The sequence below is a fragment of the Manacus candei genome, unplaced genomic scaffold, assembly GCF_025592945.1.
Source record: "Manacus candei isolate 608988 ecotype Guabito, Panama unplaced genomic scaffold, ASM2559294v1 h1tg000005l, whole genome shotgun sequence".
Lineage (NCBI taxonomy): Eukaryota > Metazoa > Chordata > Aves > Passeriformes > Pipridae > Manacus > Manacus candei.
Window position 1 is genome coordinate 15359817 of NW_026138053.1, and position 17576 is coordinate 15377392.

General features: G+C 35.6%; 1 protein-coding gene across 9 annotated transcripts in view; it reads right to left on the reverse strand.

The window, feature by feature from the left end:
- The window catches only part of DPYD (dihydropyrimidine dehydrogenase), a 337231-nt gene that overhangs the window by 91495 nt on the left and 228160 nt on the right, over window positions 1-17576 (reverse strand). For all 9 annotated transcript variants that reach the window (XR_007907122.1, XM_051803274.1, XM_051803283.1 and 6 more), the window contains one exon: window positions 15840-15923. Coding sequence is in view for 8 of the 9 variants with exons in the window: in XM_051803274.1 (XP_051659234.1) it covers window positions 15840-15923 (84 nt within the window). In the remaining variant the exon portion in view is untranslated. The remainder of the gene's footprint in view (window positions 1-15839; window positions 15924-17576) is intronic.

A 17576-nucleotide genomic window follows, 5' to 3' on the forward strand; every position in this document is an offset into this window, starting at 1 on the left:
TAATTAAATGTCATATATTAATTATTTCCTCCCATTTGGATATTGTAAAAACTCAGAAACCTGGATTGCTATGTAGTAACTGAGAAAGGGATGGGACTAAATGAAGTTTAGTTTAAAACAATCTGGTGGACAGCAAGGTTGCCAGTCTAGTGAACGCACAGGAACTATCCCCCTGTTGTTTGTTCTTTTTACACCAATGGTTACATACAAACAAAAAACCCCACAGGCTGTGTTCCTAGAAAGAACACAGTGCTTGACACAAACAGTAAAACCCTAAGACTTAGCTGTGCCATTCCTATAAAAACGGTGATCTCCCCGCCCATGCAGCTTCCATGAAATATGTATGAATGCTGCACCAGCAGTATGAAAGTAGTTGTATCTTTGACTTTCATTTCTGTTTTGAATTTCCTTGAGGCCCAATGCAGAAATGATAGCCCCTCTAGAAGACATGAATTGTATATCCTTTATGTTAATTCTTCTCCTTAGAAATCCTTGTAATAATGTTCAGGATGTTGGCACCACATAACTCATTATGCTGACTTCATTGTGCTTACAGTGCTGCCATAAAAATTCTTACTCCTACACACACTAATGCTTTAAAAAATACAATTATTTTAATCTACACTGAATAACTTGTTCAGAGATGTCTTTCATACAAAACCAATTTTCACCCTAGTTCGTCTTTCTTAATAAATAATAATTGACTAATTTCTTTTTCTCCAAAAGTAAGTAAAGATCTTTATTTTCAATCATTCTGCTTCTCACACACCAAGATTAATGCAATGAATGCAATGGAACAGTCTTCTATTTCTCAAGCTAATAAACAGTTCAAATATCTGATTGCAAGGCACATGATTAGACAAAGCCCTTAAAAGGCTCACTTGTATCAGCCTTGGAAAACTGCCCATTTTTGTTACCAATAAAACCACAGGTAAATTATTAGGAAAATAATTTGAAAATTCAACTGAAGGAAAAAATAGGAATGTTTAGTGAGGAAACATACAAAAAAATGAAACAAAAGTGAACACAGTGCTTTGCTGTATAGTGAGACAGTCAGTGGAAAGGTGATAAATTTTATACAAAAAAATTAGAATTTCCATTAAATTTGACAATTTTGGACTGAAAAAGGTATTTCTAAAGCTGATTTTTTTCTCCTGTAATATTTTATCTAATTTATTTGCTCTTGAAATAAATATCGCATGAAGATAATACTGGCTAACTTTAAAAAACTACTGTTTACCCTTGCACCACACCCAAAACACACACACACACAAGCATAATGTATCTCGTTGCTTCCCTTTTCAGTGCGAGTCCTGATGGAGCACCCAGATGATCCATTTTCTACCCTCCTCCTCCACCTCCTTGCTCTGCTCTGCCTCCAGACCCTCCTGCTCAGATTCCTCCCAGTGCAGTGGCCAACACCAGTGAGGCACCTCAGCCCATCCTCTCTCCCCTCACCCCAGTGGTCACAGACTAAGCTTCCCTGCTGCCAGAGGGATTTCTATGCCATGAAGTCACTCCATGAGAATACCAGTGCTCTACAGGCAACTAACATATTCTCAAAAAGTAATAATATCCACACCTGGTTTTATTTTTTAACTCACATTTTCTTCTTTAGATCATTCAGAAAAGTTATTTGTTAATTCATAAATTTCATAATTCTCTACTATATTTGCACTGAGGACTTGGAAAAATGCATCAGAAGCATTCAGATGGTTGAAAACAAAAGATACTCATGTCAACGGACAGTTAATTTTCATAGAAAATGAATAAACTACATTTATATAAACCATGAGAAGTTCACTGGGTGGTGCACAACCTCTTCACAGAAATCTGCCTTTAGACTAAGAACAATTTGCAGAGGTCACACAAGAACACAAATTTTGAGAAACATTAAAGTGATTAGAAACAGAGAATTTACTTCTAAATGCAATCATTGACTAAAGAAATGCAGTTCAAAACTTCAGATTTCTGAGAATATTAATTTGTCATATTCAGCAAAGTTTTAAACTTGGGTTCAAATTCAACAACATGAGTAGCATGATACCAAAAACTAGTTTTGAAGAGGTTATGTACGGGCTTTATTTTGCCTAATTAATTCAGCTGATTGAGGGCCTCCCACCTACCTGGATTTCTGAAAGACTGACCCCAATTTACAAATTGGTTTTACTGATTCTAAGCAGAGGTTGGACTTATAAAACTTTCAGGGATGAGCATATAACTTGTGAAAGAACGAATCTTGAGGTCTGTAAATAACATTATAAAAAATACCTGTCACTCCTAATACAACATAAATATCTTTTTTTATCCCAATTCAACCTTACAAAAGTGCCTGCAGCTTTTATCACTGATAAAGTGGTTGATGAAGCCTGCATAGTTAGGAAATATTTTCTAAATAGCTTGATAAGTAAAATGTAATAACATAAGCCGTAAAAACAGATGGGCATTTGTTTTCGCAAAATCAACAATATCAACTAAATAAAATACTATTCTGCTTAATTTAGTACATTTAGTAATGCTTTTGGTTCAGAGTCTACCATGTTGCTATAAATTATCTTCTTTCATTACACATAACTAGGTTTGTTAGTTCTCTTATTAACAATGATACAGTGAGATTGTTACAGAATGTGTAGCATAATTTTGCACTATGTGTCAATCCAGAAGAATGAACAAATGCTTCAATGGACTGTGACATCCATTGCTACCACACTTCATTAATCTGCTGTATTTTTATTTTTTTTTAAACAAACCCTATCTAAATAAAAGCTTGGTAAAATTAATATCAGCTAAAAGATAATATTGATTCATGCAGTGTACCTACAGGAATCTGTTGGCAATTTAATACCATATAAAGTCTCTTTTGGTATGAGCTGTACATCAGTGTGTCTTCTGTCTTCCTGTTCTTAATCAAATATTGCTTGTTTATTCCAAAGGCACAGGAGATTTGAATGTTACAGGGGTTGTCTTTTTACTTCCCTAAGCAGCAGTACAGAATCATTTTTCCTGAATATTCATTATAGCCTTGGGCTAGATGGAGCTTTTAATCCTAACTACTCATTGCCAATGGGTAGATATACTAGAGGAAAAACAACCATTCACCTTTTTTTCTAAATGATCACATGATAAGCTTAACTACAACCGTAACTATAAGACCTCAGAAATTAAAGCAGCAAGTTGTCTACTGATTGCATTTGGCATCAGTAATGAGATGAATCCCCTGGCCTATCACCCCCAAGGCAGATACATCCTGCATGTTTAAAAAGGAGCATGAAAATGCTGTGCATGGAGTAGGTCACCTCTCCTTGTGTTTCATGGAAAGAAACAAAACCATGATGAGATTACCACATAAATGTCTGGTTGCAGATTTTTGGAAATTTTTATTGTGACCTGTTTTCAATGTTCTTGCAGGGTTCTCATTTTTACACTATTCCGTTACTGCACAATATTTACACCGTATCCAGAACACCTCTCTGAGGTAGAAAAGCACTATTATACTTGCTCAATAAATGGAGAGAGGAAAGTCAGATAGCCTGAGGTGCACCTCCTACAACTCACCTTGCTTTGGTGCCCAGTTTTTACTAAATCATTTGCATAAGGGCCCAAGAAGGTTTGTCTGGCAGAAACTGCACTTGATTCTTTGGAATACCATAGATAATTGGAATAATTCCGAATAACCATGAGATACTCTCCCCAGTAACAACAGAAATATTTTTCATACTTGAATTTAAATAGTTTTTCAGACTACTTGAGTAATGCAAAACACAGAAATATAACTACTTTAGGGTAACAAATGTGTTCCCTAACTATGCAAATAGTCCTCAGGAAGCACATATATGTGAGAGCGTGTACATATGTGTGGGTGAACATATAAAGAATCCAAATGTCAGTCTGAAAGATGTCATAAAAATAAACTTGTTCCCTCAAAACCTTAATAAGAAAGGTTACCACTAAGTAGAGCACATTAGCTGATCTTGTCTAATTAGTGCCACATAAAATGGACCATAAATAATGGTAGCAGTTCTGTCTCACTAAGAACAGGATAAGGACTTGTGCAGTTGTGGAAAGTATGAAAACATAACTTTTCTCAGACAAAATGCTGACTTTACATATGTATGAAGGCTTCCTTACATAGGACTACCGGATTTATCATCACAGGGTCACACTGATGATTTGTGCAAACCCATTATCCTGACTGTGTTGGGAAGTTCTAGATGGCACAAAGAGTGTTGTAAGATTCATTAAGACTTTGAATGTAAACTCCTTAAACCTCATCTATCACTGATTAAAATTACCTAAACAAAAAGTTGCAGAAATTAAAATACTTTATTGTATTTAATGCAAGTGTAAGTCTCATCTGCCTCATACATAAAAGTCTTTGATGGCCACATACCTATTCTCATATATATCTCTTGCCAATGAGTTTTATAGCTAAATCATGCATTATTTCAGCATGTTTGCAATTTTAAATACTGACAGTAAGTTACAGAGGACTTATTTTGTCTTTTTATTAACAGACATAGGATTCCTTATATACAGTTAGTAGGCAAGTGGCATCGAGAGTCCCTCATCGTTGCATTCTTCTCATGGCAGATTTTCTTTCTAAACTGGCTCTTCAGAAAGATTTTGTATCCCCTTATACCTATTATCATTAGAGGAATTTTTCATATGAAAAAATGTTCTACAGTTAACTTCCTCATTCTGAACAGTAGATACATTTTCCAAGGATGGGAAAAGGAGAGAGTTCCTTAAAATATGAAGAAAAAGTAAAAGTAGGGGAATTCCAACTTAAAAGATCACAAATCAGTATCTTTAGCTTTCACCACTTTTTTTTTAATATATATATATTACTATTGATCTTTTCCACAGCTCTTTTCTCCCTCCTCCTATGAGAGGCCCAAAACTGTCTTCATAAAACTGCCTCTCTCTAAACCTACACAGAATTTCCACAGTACCTAAATACAGAATTGCAGTCAATCACTATAGCAGAAGAGTCACCATTGCAGAATCTCATGGTTAATTTTACTGTCTTCTTACTGTCTTCTTAGGTTGTGCATTTGTCCCATTTCAAACTTAATTAAAGCTAACAATTATTTTAAAGCCTGTCAAAAAAAGGGAAGGATTTCCCAGGATGGAAGACGAATAACTCTCCACTTCTCATCTGGAGTAAAAAATTCTTCCTCATTTCTCAGGAAATTTGACAGCTTTTGGTCAACATCTATTGACCGCAGCTGTCAAGAAGAAAGAAATGAGGCAGTTTAACCTAAGGCAGGAATAACAGTTTTCACAGTTGTATGTGAAGCTATCCATATATATTAGGAAAAATTAAAAAAAATGCCCAAATTACTTCAGAGGCTTTGGGTTAGCCTGGTCAGTCTCACAAAAATGTAGCTGCTGGTTGAGAGTTTATATCCTTCTGGCAAGAATCCATGATATGATGTGATGTGAAACCAATGTCACAAAATAAACTTTTAGAGATAATGGTGGTATGGGGATTCACAACCCTTTTGCAGTTGTATTGTTTTTTTGCATGAGATCCTAGGTATACTAGTTGAGCCAAAACAAACAAACAAAAAACCCCCAAATTTCAAAAGCTCATTAAATATCTTCAATACAATGGTACAGGAAAATCCTAATCAGGATAAAAATTCAAAAACATCCAAAAATGGATAATTTCATATTTTGTTCCAGTAGGATAAAAATGTTTCATTCAAGTTTAGACCTTCAGCTTTTTTTGATTAACTTGTACTTTGAAACAAGAGGTCTTTTCAATATGAAGGGATGTTGTAGAGGGTTTTTCTGGGGGAAGAACTGCTAAAAGATCAGAGATTCAGATGAGAAAAATGAAGCAAATTTCACATAGTTACCATTTAACTAAACTACCATAGCAACAATACGCACTGAGACTACTGCTCACTGGTTTAATTCAAGGACATATTTATTTTTTACTCTCTTACATACTCTAAAATGCTCCTTTACTTAAAAAAGTCTTTGAAAACAAGTCTACTGGGTAAATTAAGACATTTATGTTGTTTCTACATAGTAAAATGTTCTCTTTATAATTTGAACAAAACCTGTAATATTTTTAAACTGAAAAGATATCTTATTTAACTAAACAAGTCCTACTAGTGAAACAAGCACATTTTTGCTTACAAAATACTGCAGATTAAGATGCAGAAGTATAGCTTTGAAAATATAGTTTTTATATTCTTTCTTTTGCTTATAGTCTTTTCACTCAGACAAAAACATTACCACTTGAGACCATGTAAAGACTGTATTTTTATCCTGTATTTTAATTTGATTTAAAAAAATATTTATAGAGAGTAATGACTCCCAATTCATAGATGTTTTCACCAAAGTAAAAATCTAAGCAAGAGCTGAGAGACTTGATTCAATTTCCCCCCCACCGCCGTGGTAAGTTGTAAGACCTAAAAAACTCCTGCCACCTAGCTCCATTCTTAGATACTTGGACTTTATTAATTTATAGTAAAGCTGCAAGAATGTTGTCACGATTTGATCAGCTGCTCTTCTGATCAGTCACTGAAAGTTCCACTTGGGGGAGCCTAATTGAGATTTTCCTTTTCTTCCAGTGATACCAATGTGTCACTGGACAAAATCAAGTCACTCTGGATTAGGTCCAGGCTTTGGTCATGGCTGAGTTGAGAAGTCAAAGCTCTGAGACCCTGTTTATACTGAGAGAGATAACAGTGGGTATTGAGAAAAGCCAGCATGAGATTGTGACACTACTGTGGCTGCTATTTCTCAAAGGAGTCACAGGCTCTTCTCAGGCTACTTTGAAAAACTGAAAGAACAAATTGGTGCAAATAAAAGAACAGAACTATAAATTTAAATGTGTTCAACCAAATAATCCTGAAAAGACACATAAAAGGTTTTTACAGAATCAGAATTTCAATTTTAGCAGATCCCCATTTCCCTCTTCTGTCTTACTCTCCTTTGGTATCAAAATAACTATTTCTTCCTACTTCAGCTCTACAATTAGAAACTTTGAAAGATGTTAAGAGCACAAGAAAAATAGCCTTTGATCACCTCACTCTATTCCAAATAAAAAAAAAGAACAATAAGTTGTTGCAGTGTTTCTTTATTGTACTACACTACTGGAGCTGCACAAATGAACGATGCTTAACAGTACGTCAAAACACAGACAAAAAACCACCCCCAAACAAAAAGAACCCACTCCAACAGGTATTAAGATATCACATCTAAAAGCTGTCAATTTTAACACAATCTCAAGAACACATTTATCAAAGTGCTGCGTTGATGATCCACTTTGGACACCTTATTAGCAGTATGGCACTCCTATATCCCTTCTTTGATAATGTCACACCTCATGACTGAAAACCAATGTGCAGACAAGGTCAAAAATGAGCTGTAGATTTTTGATTGACCAGTAAACAAAAGTACAAAACACATATTTGCGTTGGGAGTTAGAACAACAATTAATGACAAGATCAAGTACAACTTAAAAGGTTGGTGGCTGCCTTTAGTCAGCTTTGTAATTACTCCTTTTCAGATCACAGAAACGCTTTTTGTTTTTTCCCCAGCACTACAAGGAAACAATTGAATTTATTTTGAAAACTGATTCTCTGTGTAGGTGGTCAAATCATAATATTTTTCCTTGTTCCGAATGTTTGGGTTTTGTTTCACTTACTTTTAATTTAAAAATGTTAATCTAAGCACCCAGAAGAAACATCACTCTTAGAAAACTTTCTACTTTTAAAATTAACTTTAAGGTTTTTTATATATGTTTATAGTTATCTTGCATGATAGGAAAAATTCTCTTTTTGTTTCATTGAAATATGTCAGTTAAAACTGTAGCAATCACACAATTTATAGCTATTGATTTTAATGCAATATTAAGAGAGTCAGATGATTTTTTTTGGTTGTCAGAATAAACATTAATAGTAGTTGCCTGAAAGCGTGACGCACAGATTGGCAGTTCAAATTAACAAATTATTTGTTCCAGTACCAATTGGGCTTAAACATTCTAAGTGAAAAATGTGAAACTGCACATTTACCTAATATAAACTTCTTAGACATCCTAACTGGAAAGATTTATTTATCAACAGCATTGGTATATATGAAGTGTTGACTAATAAAAATGCCTTTTTACCCCTGACAGACAAAAATATTTTATCTTGGTTGTTTCTAACCAACCAAACTAATGTTTCTTGTAGCACTGTGAAAAAGTGGTATGCAGCATGATTAAACAATATTTCAGCTCTTTAGTTCATGCAGAGGTCACCTGCTAGAAGACATAAAGATTTGATTAGGTTTACGTCACACATGAAATATTCTAAAGGGAAGCACAGAACCCAAACATATGAGAGTTACAGCTACAAATAGCTTTCTCTTGCGGTCAGGTAGGCAAGCCCTTCCTTTCCTATAATAATGAGGCAGAAGATACTAAATAGTTGAGGAAATCATAAACCTTTGAAACAACCAAATTAGGGAATGTAAAACCTATGCTCTGAGAAGAATTTGCCATTCAGTTTTTAAATGATCATCAAATGGTCTTGTATTGAGATTTGTCCTACTGTAAAGAGCAAGATTCCCAGCAAACTGTCTAACTTTACCAGGAGCTGAAGCAAAATGTAAAAAAGTATGACTTTAGTCCTGAAAATTGTTGTGTAGGTAGTGAAGAGACTAGTTAACACACTGTTAATTAACTTTATCAAACAGTGGGATAAAACTGAAATCATAGAAAGAAAAAGTTATTAATGTGCACTGTGTGAATAACTTTTATTGTACACCAAGATAAACAACCTTAAAATATTTTATCTTACCTCAACACTTACTTGTTGGTGATCATTTCCTTTCCAATAAATCCTGTTTACCAGATACCATCGTTATGAAAAACTGCAATAACTTTATGCTGCAACCACATATCCAAAGGCAATCCACAGGGTCTGGACATTTAACCACAGAAATATGCTTGCCCGAGTTTTCTATAATTCCCTTTTCTGAAAAGTTCTCAGGGCATTAAATACAATTTCAAAAACAAGTATAGGTTGCCATTTGGTTTAAAAAAAATAATGGTTTTGTTTCTTTACAGGAACCACTCACTATATGCTTCATTGTAGTTAGACTACTGAAGTCTTATTAAAATAGCCAAGATCTTTTTGTTTCCTTTTTAAACAGTGGCAGGTCAGCGATATTTTGGCCAAACTAATCTTCATTTTGACACCTGTCAAACATAATGTGAATTTCAGCAGAAATGCTTCCATCATAGTGAGACTAAAAATAAGGGTATCCTCAAATTGCTTTCATGTCTTCATGATTTCCAAGGAAAGAGAATCACCTTTACATTTTCTAATGCATTATATTATATTTTCTAAATATATTCCGCAGAGAATGCTTTCCATACATAAATATAAGTCACCACACATAAACAGTATTTAAAACCTTATTAACAGCCATAGCATGTCATTAAAAAATTTCAGCAAGTTGGTAGTGCTGTTAACATTACTGTCCTATTTATAATCCCTTTTTATTTTCCATTTTGTCTTTTGAGTAATTCAATTAAAAATCCTTCAAAGCAATAAAAGTGGATTAAATGTTGTCAAACCACAATATAAAATTACAGAATAGTGTTCTGAGGATGAATTTATTAAACTCTGGATCTTAATTCATTTCTTCTTGAGTGTATGAAAGAAGAATTCTTAAGACAAAACACCAATTAACTGTCATGATTCATTATTAAGTATTGTCTTCTTTTACATACTACAAAAAATTGAATATATGAGGACATAAAGGACACATGGAAGAAATCCATTTAAATCACAACATTTAATCACACCTGAATCTTGCAAGGGCAACAGAAAAGAAAATGAATCCTCAGGTACCAGAGGAAGGTGACCATAAAGTCATCAAGCTTTTCCTGCACAGATTTCCAGTGAAATAGCTCATGAATCAACTGTTACTTTGGAAGCAACTCAGCAAAGGGTTTAGTTTGTGAGGAAAGTTTTAAAGAAGGAATGAATGGAAAAGGAAAAGAAACAGACACATCTGAAAGTAGGGAAGGTGAAAAAAGTAATCCAAAGAGGTTAAACAACAAAACCGAATTATCATAAAGTACCATGTTTGACCATGATCAGTGTGGGACCAGGAACCTAAGTCCACAAAATACATCTCCTGGCCTGCGAAAGAGCGTGTTTAGATCTACATTTGCAGGAGTTGGAGGAGGCAATCAGCAGCATCCTTGGACACCCCAGATTCCCTCCCAGCAAAACAACACCCAGCACAGCACATCTCTGCACACACAGAGTAACAGCATCACTGCCTGAACCAAGGAATCCTTGTTCCCGAGGAGCCTGCACCTTGCAACTGAATTTCTTGCCTCTGCCTGAGTTTTTCCCTCAGCTGAACTACACCAAGGTTCCTATTCATATCCATATCCATTAGTTGGGAAGCTGACAATTTCTCTCCCCTACCTAGCTGCCTAGTTTTATGAAACTTGTATACAGTATCTTTGAAAGAGTTTTGACTCTGAGAAACATAACTGAAACAGGTCATTGGGTTGAAATATGCCCAAAAGCAACAGAGGGCAGTGCCAGACAAAAGACACTGAGATCAGCTAGCACTTAAATTCTTACAATCCAGCCAAAATGGATGAAAGTGGCCAATGGAAGAGAACAAGACTAAATCATGAAACTTCACTGCAAACACCAACACAAACGTCACTTTAAGTATACTGGTTTACACTGGATTTTGGGTGCTAATGTTCCGTGTTCCATAGCCCAGTGTAGCTGTACTTGGCATTAATTCACTACAATAACTGATAAAGAAGAGAGAGAACTGATACTGCCTGCAGGACTCAATGAATTATACTTAACCAGCATATTATTGTAGGCTGATAGTAGAATGTCACATGAACACAGATATAATCGAATTCTGTTTGGGGCACCATTTATTTAAAATACTTCAAGCTCCTTGCTGGCAGAGCAACAACGAATTAGCATGCTATGCTGCGCACTTCAATTAAAAAGTAGCCTCATCTTTCCTATTTCCAAGGTACAGCAGAGCAAATCTAATTGTGCCATGCAGCCAGCTCTCATCTTTGCAGAGTAACCAGGGCTTTGGGGTTTTTTTGCTTTTTGTTTTTGACAGATTTGTCATCTTCTGAATGAGGCAATGTAGGCTTTTATGAAACGTGCCTCCTAATTGCAGGCAATAAACATAAACCCAGCCAGCAGCAGAGGTTGTAGCAACTATAGTTGAAGTAAAATGAAAATAAAGGTAAGTAAAGAACCACAAAACAAATTCATTTTACATATGATCTGAATAGTTAAACCACCAGGATCTGGATTTCAGTGCTCACAAGAGACATACACATTCCGCTTTCAATATCAATTAAAAAACCCCAAATCTAGAACTTAAATGCTGAGATAAGCAAAGATTTTTTTATATTTTGGAGGTTAGAAGGTATGACAAATCAATAAGAAATACTTATATGCCAGGATGTTTTTAACTTTTAAAATATTTGCTTACAGTATAAAGAATCTCTGTTCTTGAACTTAGGCTGAGATCTTTGAATATGAGATTTGTTGCTTTTGACTTCAGATCTCCTTGTTCATACTGATTATCTCACCCTAAGTGAATAGGTAAGTCCTTGTGCTTCCTTTTGTCCACTACTCATTTCCTATTCCTGATACAAGCAATGCGGTACCTTTGGGTAGGAATTGAACAGGGTGAACCCACAGAACCACAGATATGAACTGCAGGAGGGCAGTTTGGCCAAGCTCCCACTCTGAGTGGGACTAGCACCAACACCAGTGAGGTTGGCCGTGGTTTTGCCTGTCTGAGCCCTAAAAGCTCCAGGGATGGAAAGTACACGGGTCACCATACAACATGTTCCTGAACTCCATCACCTTCTTGCAGAATTTTTTCATAAGACACAACTTGAAATACTCAGTCTGGAATTTGCCTCTTGCTATATCATCTGACATGACAGATAATTATCTTTCCCTCTTTGTAGCTACTCTTGTAGCATTTTTGTCACCACCTTTTGTCACTGCAGCTGTAGGCTGCTCTTTTATTCCATCCATTGTTTTTTACTCTCCACTAGGCCAAGGATACTGGTGATAATGTCACAGATACTAATAGTGACAATAACACTGATATTTTTGAAGGCTTTGGGTATCAATCATCCTAATTGATCTTATTTTAATGTTTCTAGGGGTATACACATTACAGTTATTAGACCTGGGGTTTCATCTGGACAACAAAGAATGACACAAAATGTAGCAGAAATGCAAAGGAAAACCCAGATTACCGACTCAATTTAACTATTTATTCATTCTTGGCAGAGCAGCTGGAGAGACTGGTTGACTTTTGGACCAAAAACAAAAAGGCAAAAACCTTAAATTTGTTGATTTCACATGACAGAAATAATTCTGAATATTCAATGCCACCTCTTAGAAGGACAAGTAAAAAAAAAATTAAAACACCTTTGCCTGGTTTCCAGTGAAGGACGAAAATACACCACAAACACAACACCAGAAGTTAAACACTGAAATGTGAGTGCTACCATCTCATAGGTTTGATTTATTATTTTCATAATTTTATGCTAAAATTACTACAGTAATGAACTATAATGGGAAAGCTGTCATTTTCAAAAATCTGCTGTTCATCATGTTGTCTTTATGTTTACTATCAAATGTTTTGTACACATAGGTTATCTGATTCAAAGAAACCTTGTGTGTTAGTGCTGTTACAGATAATAATGGAAATTCTATTACAATTTTTCATGATATCCCCTTTTATACAGTTGCAGATTGTTACAAAAGAATACAAACCTTAACTTTATTATCATTAATCAGCATTAGTAAATATAATTGACATTTTATACAGAACCAGCTTTAAGTAACTTATTGGCAGCAATACAGATGCCTCTTAATATTACCCTCTGGCTAGCTATGCTGTTTGGGCGCCAGAGTGTCTGCACTAATGACTTGGAATTAAAATCAAATAAAAGCTGAGAACTGTAATTCAGTATAAAACAAACAACTATGCTTAGTACCAATCTTTATATATATAATTTGGATATATCTGGAATTTTTTAAATTTGCAGATGGTATAAAACAGTGGAAGTGTTTGAGACTAGATAACAAAATAGGATAGAGAACACGAATCTGATGTTCCCAGATTTGTACACTTACCCTTAGGCACACCATAGGAATTGGAATGAGGAGAAAAAGTAGACAGTGTAATTAACCTTTCCTTGCCATTTTTTTTTAAACAACAAAAAGGCAGAACATTTTAGACAATATAAATAGTAAAAGTACACATTTTTCTGCTCTTATTTTTCATCTCAGCAATTTCTGTAGTTTCCTGAGGATTTAATGTGCTTAGGCATGAAAGGCACCTAATCCTTAAAAAAATTTCCTATGAAGACATGGATTATGTTATCAAAAAGATTTAAGAAAACCTGCTTCACTGTACAACCGGGAAAGCTGCTCTGCCTCTCAAAGCCTCATGCCCTGACTTCCAGATATCAAGTAGTGTTTTTTTTCCAGAGCATATATGAGCCCTCTCTTCCCCACACCACCCATGTATGACCTATTTGACTTCAGCTCTGGGAAAAAAAATTAATAAATTAGGAGTAAAGCCAAAATACTTTCTGGCACTTTTCTATTTTATGATGGGGCCTCCAGGGGCCACCACACATTTAAGCCCCCTGAAGGGCTACTGATAAATCTTGTTGCACACGTCTCTACTTTATCCATTTATCCCCACCCTTTGCTTCAATAATCTACGTTTAAAGTCACTATAATTTATTTTTAGCCAACTCTGAGGAAGAACATTAGGATCTAGCCCTTTAAACATGGTTTATTTTATTCATATATTCATTTAAAGAAGTCAGTTCTTTTCTGAGCTCTCATTTTGGTAAGACAGTTAAGAAAACAAAAGAACGTATTTAAGCAAGAGTAGTAAATATTAAACATTCCAAAGAATACCTATATTGCATGGGAGAGACAGAAATTTTATTATTATACAAATATATATGTATATATAAAGTAATCATCTTCTTGCTTCATGGATATGATCTCCTCCATGGAGAGTCACAAATCCACACGATAGCCCTGAGTGCTCAGATTTTGCATTTGCTTCTCTGATTTTACAATAGCTGAAAGATATGTAAAAACTCATGTAGCCAGACAGCTCCCTACTGACTACACATCTAAGCAACTTCACATGCATATATTATTCCAACCAGTGAAAGCTGGAAATAACGTATGCCTCAAAAAAATAAAAAACCCCATACTTGAAAGGAGCCTGTTTTGGTTTCTGTGCGAAACCCTCAGAGCTGTTCCTGACCAAACTATACCCTTCTACAGAGCACTATCTCAAGTAGGGACAAACCAAACTGTTGAGTTATTCTCTGCTGAGTGAAGGGTGGAAATTTCTTCAAAAACTTATAAAGATGACTACAATAGCACTTTGCTGTTGAATGCAATTCAGGGAAAAAAGTTAATAATAACTACTACTGCTTTGCTAGTGTTATCCTGGAGGGTTTTTTTGATTCTCTCCCATTTCTAATCATAACTCCAGTAAATGACCACTGGCCATGAAAAGCATCCAAATGACTTTCATTAAAAACAATAATCTATTGCATGGACCAGACTGACATAATTTTGTTCACAGAAAACAATAAAATGTCCAGTTCACTGTTCCAGACAGTATTGCTATGATAAAAGTATACCTATAGTGTGTCCATAGTTGCAGTGATTACAACTCCTACTGCTTCCCTAGCTTAGGAAAGTTAATGGTTTAGTTATCCAACCACACCTCAGTTCTTAAAAGTGTTGTGTTAAACTGAGGAAGTGAGGATGAATTAAGATGCCCTCTACAAAGTGGTCAAGTGAATACCAGTATCTTGATTTTAGGGTATATAATCATATAATTCCAAAACATATAATTCCCACTCTGCATCTCCTCCCTCTTCTTCTTCCCCTCTCCCTAAAATGTAGTAAGACGGGAATCAAACAGGCTTCATATTTCTGAAATTGTGATGGTCAAAGTTTAGAAATCTCTCCCGGTAGACTGTGAACCAAGATTTTTCAGAGACTTACAATTCACCATATTTGGGCATGTTTCAGAGCCAAAACAAATTTCAAACTATGACCAAAACATGCAAAAATCTGAAAACTTCAAAGGGATATTAGTACAGGAATTGGGGTTTGTACATGTCTATTTTCTTTTCATGGGCACACCACCACACATTCTCCTAACTGAAATCATGGGATGTATTGATAAACTGCAACAGATTTCTACATGGTAGAGATATCAGGCACAGGTAATTGCAACCTAAATCATATAAAACAACAAATCTATAGGTTGTGGAACATAGGATCCTATAAGAGAAGATGTTAGCTGTACATGGTACTACCAGAATGTATGCCCTCTTTCATGACTCTAAAAGACTCTAGGTTTATATGTTAAAGATTGTGAAGTGAATCGTGCATATATCTCACGTCCTTCAAAATCATTATTGATATACACAGTAGTTACTAGACTGTGATCTAAAAGATACCTACAGGGTACTGAAATGGAAACCTACAAATTCTGTCCAAGTGCTTTTCAGAAATTGTTTGTTTTCATCTTGTTCCTTGTCAAATACATAATGCACTTTTGTTCTAGCAAAACTAAGCATTTTGTACATTCTCAGCTTCTGTATTTTTTTTTCCTTTTAGCACTAAATATTTAAATACATTCAACCTAAAAATCTCAAGCTAGTAATCTGCTGCTTGTGTCTTCCCCCCTGAGGTGTAACTATCAATGTTGCTGAAGGGACACTATAGAGATTGCAGTTACAGTCCTACCTGCCCACAGGCCAGACCCATGCCTCGCTCCCCCATACCATGAGGACATGATAAATTTAACTCCAGCGCATCAGCACCAGCAACCTATGAAACATGCAGAAGGAAAAAAATTGCAGAATTAACTTCCAGTAATGCACTCTTTCCTGTAGCATTTACTGTTCATGCTATATAGATTTCTTTAGACATTTTATTTTTGTTTTTTAAAGAGAGAAAGCTATGGTTATGATACCCTGAAAAAGAACGTGTTGATCATTACAGACAGAAATTTCAAAAATTTATGTGGTTTCCAAAAATTATTAAGGAAATTAAAGTTAAAAATAAATTAAAAAGAGACAAGGACAATAAAGAGTTTGTTCTGGAAAATGTTAAAAAATGGAATGTAATTGCAGGGCCTTAGAGCAGCACTGAAAGAGAGGTTTGGCAGGCAGTGTTACACAGGTGTTGCTGTGTTCTGAAGAACTGTAACTCAGGAGTAAATTTTTCCTTTCTGCTTTAACGAATTTAGTCTCCAAATTTTCTGCAGGCATCTGTACTGTGTCATAGCTTTTGACATTAAATATTTTTCTTTCTGAAGAACAAGAGAGTAATAAAAAAAGTCTATACAAACATATTATTCACGCTAATTTCTCTTCATCACCCTCTATTAGTTACAATTAAAAAGGCAAGGGAGCCAAGTTGTTCAACGGCAGCACAAAGACATGCTTCTCTTCCTTTCTGCTGAACTGCTCCGCCTGAGACAAACATCTCTCCTGTTGCCTTCCACGTGGCTCTAACTAGGATTTTGTTTTGCATTTGCATTTTGTTTTTGCTTATTGAACTGGAGTAACTTTTCCTGCTGTGTGGCCACGGTTCAGCAACTCCCCAAGTGCGTGAGCAGGGGAGAAGCCATCCATCACTTTCAGGAATCCTCCCTATTCCAGCCAGCTCCACGAGTCTGGCCATGCCATGCTGCTGTCGGTGCTGTCGGCCTCCCTGACAAGCTGACCTTTTGTATGAATAGGTTGCCCTCCTGCTGAGAGGCACTGCAGTACCTTCTGGGGCTTCTGCTCTCTGGAAAGCCACATCTATTACCTCCTAGGTAGGATCCTACGCATGCGATTAAATATCACTGCTCTTCAGCTGTGAGCTCCAGAGCGTCCCAAACTAGTGTGCTGCTCTCCACAGAGAGGACACCAACAACTACTTTCCAGAAGAATGCTGTACCACATACGTTACACATCATTGACTGCATTTAAAGAACCACTTTTTTCTAAAGGGGTAACACAGATACAAGCACGGATTGGAAATATCTGTCTTAAAGTTAGATAGCAGTATCACCAAATTAAAAAAGAGGGAACAAATGGCACAATAAAGCAATTCATCTCAGTCAGTTTAAAAGTGGCACTGCTCCTGTCAAGCACAGATTCCAAAAAATGATTTTATGGTCAATTAGGTAAATACAGGTAGAAATTGAAATAGTGTCGAAGATTACCAAGCTAACTACTGATAATGTTTAATTTCACTTCCCTAAGTCCCCAAAGTGACTTTTTTCCTCACAGGTTTAAAATGCTCAAAGAAAATAGAGAAATGTCGTCCCACATCATCATAGGACGGCTTAGGACACTGAATAAACAACAATGTCCAAACATTCTGCCATATGAAAACACAAATTCAAAATATACACACCTCTATCCACACATATATAAACATATTTTTAAAAATATTTAATACTTATAAAATATTTAAATCTGAGCTAAT